At 36.7% G+C, this 9,099-nt stretch overlaps 1 protein-coding gene across 2 annotated transcripts in view; it reads right to left on the bottom strand.

Annotated features, from left to right (window-relative positions):
- Nucleotides 1-1,434: 1,434 nt before the first annotated feature.
- TGDS (TDP-glucose 4,6-dehydratase) overlaps nucleotides 1,435-9,099 on the bottom strand; it is a 28,655-nt gene continuing 20,990 nt past the window's right edge. Inside the window, exons 8-12 of one of the 2 annotated variants that reach the window (XM_067536918.1) lie at nucleotides 8,502-8,545; nucleotides 7,984-8,149; nucleotides 6,969-7,027; nucleotides 3,153-3,250; nucleotides 1,435-2,671 (exon numbers count right to left, since the gene is read on the bottom strand). In XM_067536918.1, the coding sequence (XP_067393019.1) occupies nucleotides 2,580-2,671; nucleotides 3,153-3,250; nucleotides 6,969-7,027; nucleotides 7,984-8,149; nucleotides 8,502-8,545 (459 nt within the window). In that variant the 3' untranslated portion in view covers nucleotides 1,435-2,579. The remainder of the gene's footprint in view (nucleotides 2,672-3,152; nucleotides 3,251-6,968; nucleotides 7,028-7,983; nucleotides 8,150-8,501; nucleotides 8,546-9,099) is intronic. The other variant, XM_067536919.1, reaches the window with a different exon arrangement.

The raw sequence follows: 9,099 nt of genomic DNA, 5'->3' as shown, positions 1-9,099 counted from the left end.
CCAGTTTGTGAGAATGGTGTTGCCAGTTGCTGCATGGGGTTGCAGTGCCATTACTCAAATTGCTGTTTGACAGAAGGGACAGCCTTTCAAACTTCACAGAGCTCTTCCTCAGGTCTGGAGAAGGTAACCAGAGTATGCAAGCTAAATGCAAGTTAAGATAGATTGTTAAGCATAAGTGGTTCACACGTTACAGGAGATCATTTAAAATGAAGTGGGCAATTAATATTTCTGCAGTCTCTGCCTTCACTGAACAAGAACACTCCACTTGAGAAGTAGATTGCATCATGTGGTTGGTACATTCCATACCTGCTTCAATACAGAGAGAAAAAACCCACTGACCCTAGTTGTCACACACCACCCCACAATAGAACCTATTTGGGGCAGTAAACAATTACAACCCGTATTTGATGGGGACCACATCCTGAAAGAAATCTTTCCCAAACCCCCTTTTCTAGCCTCCCAGTCCCAATCCCACCAAGCTCATCACCAGAAGTAAGCTCCCCACATAGCAGGACACACCAACTCAAAGCAGCATCAGATCCTGCCAGAACAGATGCAAAACCTGTAGTCATAGCTCCACTACTATGATGATCAATACCCCCCCAACACACCTTTTAAAATCCATAGGTCCTACACATCCCTATCACAATATGGGGAGTACCTCACCCAGTATATCAAATGCCTCAACAACCATGTGGGTGAAACCAGACCATCACTATGCTTTCCAATGAACTTAAGCAGTAAAATGATAAAATACAAAAATATCAATCACCAATGGGTGAACACTTCACAAAGCAACCACTCCATATCTGACCTCTCAGTCCTCATCCGCAAAGGAAACCTCAAAAAGATGAGCCTGAGAACTTAAATTCATAACTCTGCTGGACACTAAAAACCATGGACTTAAAGACACTGATTTTATGGCTCATTACAACAATTTTAATACACCCTGCTGCCTGTTAGTGCCCCATCATTCTATGACTGTAGAGATATTAATTGCCTCTTTCATTTCCAGTGGTCTCCTACATGTGTGAACTCTTATGCTTTACATTATGTCCCACCTCACATTTAGATCTGACACGAAAGGTTACCTTCTCCAGAGGAAAAGCTCTGTGAAACTCTGTGGTGTCCCTTCCACCAACAAGAGTGGTCCAATAAAAGATATTACTTCACCTACTTTCTCTATGAAAACTTGGCTTTTTCCATTCCTTATGTGTTTAGTATTACAAGCATGAGAGTGTATTAAAGAAGTTTATGAAATAAGATTTCCCTGTTGACCATTTAATCCCTCCACTTTTGTTCTCTACTTAGAGCTCCTCTTCAAGGTCCATGGAAGATTCAGTTAGTGTAGAATGGCATCATTTAACTTTTTACACAAGAGGCAAATAATTCTAAACAAACCAAATCAACTCATGCATAAAAGAAGACAATCAAATTAGACAAGCACTTTATATTCAAAATCAACTTTGAAAAAAAAAAATCCATATCAGCAGCTTTTCCATAATTATAGTTGTCTCCCTGAATTTTGTGAAAATTCAGACTATTTCTCCCTTCATTTAAAAAGTCATTTTCCAGGGAAGTTTTACTAAAAAGCATTATTTCTTTGAAAAGATTATCTAAATTTTGATAACGTAAACCATCCCACAACTCAGTGAAACAACGAACTGATGAGCTTTTAGCCTCATGGCAAAAAATATTCTTCATGTCACATGAAGTTATAACATTCAAAATACTGTAACAAACCTAGCATTCAAGTTTTTCCAAATATTCCAATTGTAAACATTAAGAAGAAAAATGATTTAGGGTAATACAAGAGGTAATAACTAGATAATGACCACAAAATCCTTTGAAAATAATTTGGACAGATAATGGAATTAAATTAAACACAAACTTCATGAAAGGGTGAGAATAGTTTCCCAAGAAAAGTGATATAGGATATTCAGGACATTAAAAATTAGACCAGACACTGTTCTAGAACAGTGATCTATAGAAAACAATACTGAACTGGCAGGGAAATGTACTGTGACCATTTATATCTCATTTCTACCTTTTGTGATTCTGTATACATTTTGTAGAATAAAGAACACTTTCTCCTTAATGATTAAATGCTTAAACAGAAAATATAATGTTGTAGCTAACATGATGGAACAAGTATAAGTGATGACCTGTCTAATACAGATGAAATTTCTGAACTTAAAAACATCAAAAACTTTTCATAAAAAACAACCAGAGTTATATGCAAGATATTTCTTAATCAAAGTGAGCAAAACAGGTTTAATATCAACTCTATCAATTTATAGTGTTATAAAAATTCATAGTTTAGTTATTTAAAATAAATTTCTATATAAATTTAAAAATATTGCACTGAAACCTGAAGTTAATAGATTTACATCTATAAAATCAAGTTTTAAAAACTTCTGAAAATCTTTCCCATTTTGTTCCCTATTTATAGCTGTGAATTCATAATTGTCCATGTATCTTGAAAGATTAGAAGACTTCAGCTTGGTCACTTGACTGCAAGTTTCTATAAAGAAGAAATGGTCACGAGGCAAGAGGATGATTTCCTTCATATTCTCTCTTCACCCTACATCAAGCTGTTCTGTCACAGGAAAGGGGTCCAAAGCTTTGTCTGCATTCTTCCAATAGCGAAAGTTCTCTCTGTACCATTCAACTAGCATAAATAAGAAGATTGAATTTAATCATAGATCAAAATTAAACAGAGAAACTGATAGGTAGGCATATCTGTACCCCTTTCCAGGTACCACAAGGAAGCTAACACAGCAGTACTATAGTTATACATAGTTTGCATTCTGTGAAGTGTATAGCTAATAATATTTAGAATCTTCAATAAAATCCTTAACAAAGACACTATTGTACCATATCAAAATATCTAATTTATTTTTTGCTCCTGCTGTTAAATGCTACTAATAATAAGGTTACTTAATGGGTCTCTTTTTTTTTTTTTTTTTTTTTTTTTTAAAGACTAAGACACATAAGCTACTTAAAGAGGAGAAAGTTCTACTGGCTAATGTGAAAGCATTCTAACTTTAACTACTTCTAAGAGAATACTAAATTTCAAAACCAAAATATTTTCTACTTTTCTTTCCAAATCACTACCCCCAAATCAGTTACAGGTATTAAATGCAGCATACTTGTTTTCTTTATTCCTTCCTTCCAAGGAACTTTAGGTCTCCATCCTAAATTGTGCATTTTTTCTGAATTCATTGGATATCTGAGGTCATTGGTAGGTCTTAAATACAAAAATACAAGTTTAAAAGAAAAATACAGTTAAAGCATGTTAAAATAATTTGTTAAAAATAATTCAGTGTGCATCACTCAGGCATTCATATTAGGTGTTTTTAAATTAAAAAGGATTTTCCCACTTTAACAAACAGATCTGCTATGTCACATTTTCAAAACATTTCTATCATGCATGAGAACACGTACAAAAGTCATCAAGTGCAACAACTACTCAGGGAGAAAAATGAGGAGTTTGGCCCTCAAATTAACTTAATCCCCAGTGTGCTAATATTATATACACCCCCATCACACACATCCCCAACACACAGAAAAACCCAGATGGTGCTTCCCCCAACCCATTTGGGCCTTTGGAGAAAACTGGGGAGAGAAGCTAGCCAGAAACTCCAGCTGGTGGGGGCAAAAGCAGCCACAGCTGGGACCTTTGGTCTTTTGGACATTCAAAAAAAACTTTGTACAATTTTGACTGGACTTTCTCTGCCCTGTGCTGATTTGCTGTTTGATCCTCCCACTCCCAAAGTCTCTTCACCTCAGTTTCACTCCACATTTGTCTCTATTAACCACTTCTCCCTTCATCCCCTTTCCTTCCCTCTTCTTTCCATTTAACTCATTCCCTCTTAATTAATTTCCCCCTCCCCCCTCAAAAAAGTTATGGAACTAACTTGATCATAAAAATATAAATCCAGAAGGGATTTCAAGAGGTCATCAGTCCATCTGCCTGTGCTGAGGCAGGATTAAATATACCTCAGACAATCCCTCCCTGACAGATGTTTGTCTAACCCATTCCTAAAAAACTTGAATGGCTGGGATGCTACAACCTCCCTAGGTAACCCTCTCTAATGCTTACTGATCTTTGTAATTAGAAAGTTTTTCTTTAATCTCCTTGGCTGCAAACTGAACTGATTGCTTCTTGTCCTACCATCAGAACACATGGAGAACAAGTGATCACCATGCTCTTTATAACAGCCTTTTATATATTTGAAGACTTACGCCCCCTTTCAGCCCTTGCACCTTGAAAGTCAACATGCCCAATTCTTTCAGCTTTCCTCATAGGCCATATTTTCCAAACATCCTAATTTTTTTTTTTGCTCTCCTCTGGACTCTCTAATTTATTTACTTCTTTAAGTATAGTGCCTAAAACTGGACACTACTCCAGCTGAAGCCTCACCAGTGCTGGGTAGGGAAGAAAAATTATCTTCTGTGTCTTACATATGACAGGCTCAGACTTTAAATTCAGAAGGGACCATTACAATTATCTAGTTTGACGTCCTGCACAATGCAGGCCACAGAACTTCACCCACCCTTGTAATAAGACCCCTCACCTATGACTGAGTTATTGAAGTCCTCAAATCATGCCTGTTAAGACAGTACAGAATTATATTTGCCTTCTTCACAACAGCAGCACACTGTTGATTCATTCAATTTGTAATTCACTATAGCCTCCATATCCTTTTCTGCAGTACTGCTGTCTAGCCAGTTATTCCCCATTTTGCAGTTGTACATTATTTTTTTCCTTCTTAAGAGCAGTGCTTTGCATTTGTCTTTATTGAATTTCATCTTGTAGATTTCAGCTCAATTCTCTAATGTATCAAGTCATTTTGAATTCTAATCCTGTCCTCCAAAGTGCTTGCAACCCCTGTCAGCTTGGTGTCATTTGCAAAATTTTATAAGCATACTCTCTTCACTCCGTCATTCAAGTTGTTAATTAAAATAATGAATCGTATTGGACCCAGGACAGACCCCTGCGGGACCCACTTGATATATCTTAGGAGTTGGACAGCACACCACTGATAAATATTCTTGAATAGTCTTTCAACAAGTCACACACCCACCATATAGACCACATTTCCCTAGTTTACTTATGAGAATATCATGTGGGACTGTGTAAAAAGTCCAGACATATCATGTCTACTTCTTCCCCCCAACCAGTAGGCCAGTTACCCCATCAAGGAAAGCAATTAGACAATTTGATATAATTTGTTCTTGAAAAATCCATGTTGGCTATTAACTATCACCTCTTTTCTTTCTAGGTTTGAGCAAATTGTTTATTTAATAATTTGTTTCAGTATCTCTGCAGATATCAGGCTGACTGGTCTATAATTCCCCAAGTCCTATTTTTTCCCTCTTTTTGAAGACAGGTACTATGTTTACCCTTTAACAGTCCTCTGGGACATCCTCCATGAGTTCTTGAGGACAACAGTTAATGGTTCAGAGATTGCTTCAGCTAGTTCCTTAAGTATTCTAGGGTGAATTTCATCGTTATTTCTGTTGCCATCACACAGTTCATTTTGCTTTCGTGTTATACCCTTCTCCCACCTGTGGGTGTTTTATCTATGAAGATTTTAAGCTCTTTGGGCCTGGGACCACGTACTACTCTTTGAACAATGCATAACACAATGGGGGTCTGTTCTGAGTTGGCTCCTAGGCACTATCATCATAAACATGATTAATAATAAATACTAATAATACACAGTTAGGAAGTTGCAAATATTCTCCTTGTTTGAATTTCTGAAGATATGGTAATATTCTAGAAGTCTACAACAGCAACATCACCCTTAGTGAGGTTTGGTGCTGCTCGATACGTGGAACTTAAATGCACCAAGATCCACGGATGGGAAGTGAGCAGGGAGAATCCTACTTACATATGTCACCTTTTATCTAAAGTGCTGTTTACTTGAGAAGAAAAGTTATTGCATCACTATATGTAAGAGCTCAGGCACCTAGGCAGTAAGCCATGTCTACATTCCAGAATAACAAAAAGATGTACACACAGTTGAACTGGTGCTGAACACACAGTTCAGCTGCCAGTGGAAATAAGGACAAACTATATTAAGCACTGTCCCAGAGTAACTGTGATAATTTCTGTCACATGGACAAGACTTTTGTGTCTGCTAGTTTCAACCAAACACCTTCCAGATACTATATACATTTATTTAAATAAAATAGAATATAAAGTGTCTTGTGCTACATTTTAAGATGTTATACTGTCACCAATTTTTTTCCTCAAAGATGCAGCTTGCAGGATTAGTCTTCTAATTTCCCTTCTTTATGTTTGTTCACAACAAGAGAGGTAGGGGTTCATATTTTATAGAAAGGATATTGTCCTATGAAAACTAGGTTATCTTTCTTCAACACTTCAGGGCCCATCTGTTCCCTTCTCTAAAGTTCATAAGTTTCCTGATCTTATCTAGAGTACAATGAGAGCTTGTGTATTTTTTGCTCTAGGAATTGTTCTGGGGAAATGTAATGGCTTGTGTTACACAGGAGGTTACGCTAGATGATCATAATGGTCCCCTCTGGATTTAGACTATGATTGATTTGTCCAACATACAGCCAATGGGCTGCATTTGGCTCACTTGACATATTTATGCAGCCTATGTATTTATTATATTCAGATTGTCCAGAATCTAAGCTTCAATCTTTTAAAATTAATAAATTTAAAGTCCTCCTGACTGCCAAGAAAACATGGAAATATAAACAGAGTAACTGACAGCTAAGGATAAGATTCTGTCATGGGGGTCATGGATTCTGTGACTTTCCGGGACTTCTATGATTTCTTTTGGGGCAGTGCCGGAGGAGCTGTTAGCACTGGGGCTGTTGGAACAGCTGATCAGTGGCCAGCCCCATGGCTACCAGAGCAGTAGTCCCCAGACCCGATGGTAGGTTGAGATTGGGTCAACCCCCCAACAGATGGTTAACCAATTCCTCACCTGTCTTTGACATAATCCACCCAATGTTCCATTTCAGATTCTGAATTGGTCTTTTTTATCTGTCAACCAGAAAAGAATAAATCATTTTCTATATTACAAACCTGGTTGCAATGCATAGACTTATATCAATATTAAGGTTCAAATTTAACACTAGACTAAGAACCACCATTTCTGTATGTTTTTTGGTCTAATTTTTATGAGCTGTGGCTGGTGAAAGTACTGCAAGGTAAATAATTCTGACCATTTTAAGTGATTCCAATGGCCACTCTTCTCCAGATACCTTCCAATACTCATTTAATAACTGGATTTTTGTACAATTCTAAATTATAGCAAGTTTTTCTTTTGGTAATTCCACATTCCCTGACCAAATTGAAGTAGACAGTATCAAGAAGTAGTTGCCAGCTGATGACTGGTCATTAGCCTACATAGAAAGCAGGTGAAGAGCTCAGAGCTCTCAATGCCGCCCCTTTAAAAAAAGAGCACTCACATCAGTAAGAAACAATAAATAATAATATTGATTACTTATATGGCACTTTTTAGCAGTAGATCTCAAAATACTTCCAAGTCTTTAAATGTATTTATCCTCACATTATCCCATTTTACAGATGAGGAATTGAGGCACTAACAGGCTAAATAACATGCCCAAGATCACACAGGAAGTTTGTGGCAGAGTGAGGCACTGAACCCAGATCTCCCAAGACGTAGGAAGATTGCATTAGTATGGAGACTGAAGTACTGTCAGACTTGTAGATAATTTCTTCCAGGTCCGGGTTCAGGAGGACTGACAAAATACTGTAGAATGAGGTAGCTTGCATGGCTGTTTTGTGCACTATACCTGTGCTACCTGTTCTATGGAACTTCTGTCTCCAGGGAACTGTCAAACCTCATCTTTCCCACCCTTTGAACTCACATAAGCCTAAAATAATTCAAATCCTTTGCAGTTCAACTATAGATGTACCACCATTAATAAGAAAACAACCCCAAATATTCTGAGCTGTCTACATTGTTTACTTACTAGATGAATTAATTCTTTAGCAAGCTGTGTAATGGACATTTCAAAATTGGTTCCAATGTTATAAATTTCACCTGGCTTCCCCTTCTTTAGAACAGTAAGGAATGCTTCTACTACATCAGTGGCGTAAAGAAAATTCCTTCTTTGAAGCCCAGAACCATGTATGCAGCTAAATAAGAAGAAGAAAGATATGATGTAACTTTAAAAAACAGAAGCATCCAATTATTCTATCAACATTTAGATTTGTTTTTAAGTGAATACAACCATTAAAAATGTAGACAAAGATGCTTTTTTGGCTGAAAGAAGATTCAGTTTGACTTAATTTTAAAATAGCCTTTTTTAGCACCTGATTGCAATGTAACTAAAATGAAAGTAAGTTATGGACATACTCATTACTAATGGAACTAATTAAAACAATTTATGAAAAATATTGCATCGATTACAACTGTAATCAAGGCTTTTCCACCACATATTCCCTGCCACAACCAACCAAAATGCAGCAGAAAACTAAAGTTACATACCATTTCCTGTTCTGATGCAACAAAGATATAAACTTTGGAATAACCTAAACAGAAAAAAAAAAAAAAAAAAGTTTATTGCTATATTCATTTTAGGTGATATTTTGGCCTCACTGAAGTCAATGGGCCCAGGATTTCACCCATAAAGAATATCTATTTAAAAACAAAGCAACACAATCCATAGTTAGATGGAAGGATTGACCTAATATATTCATTTGAATTTTAAAATCTGCTTAATAGAAGACAGTTTAGGGTTTTTTTAAAAGAGTGTTTGTGAGCATGTATGCCCACCAACATTCATCCTGACAACCAAGCTAAAAGCTCCTCGGGCATGGAAGTTACATGCATATTTATTTTCTTGTTCAAATTAAGCACTTACATGCAGCACTCACATACAAAAGTCTGTTCAAAGGATCTAACTCAAGACAGGAAATATCATTATGATTCTGTGAAACAAACCTGTCTAAATAGCAGATATGCAGAATGGTGAAATAGAATTCATGATTTTCTCCTATAAAAGCACAGGCTTCTATCACTGGAGAGCTTACCCTCTTTAGGGAGCCAGTGAGACCCTGATCCTATAAACAAACACTTACAACAT

Source organism: Emydura macquarii, unplaced genomic scaffold (assembly GCF_026122565.2).
Source record: "Emydura macquarii macquarii isolate MOO-44397 ecotype Brisbane River unplaced genomic scaffold, CSIRO-AGI_Emac_v2 contig_3671, whole genome shotgun sequence".
NCBI lineage: Eukaryota > Metazoa > Chordata > Testudines > Chelidae > Emydura > Emydura macquarii.
Note: the sequence above shows the minus strand (reverse complement) of the source record. Positions and strands in the feature narration are given on the sequence as shown.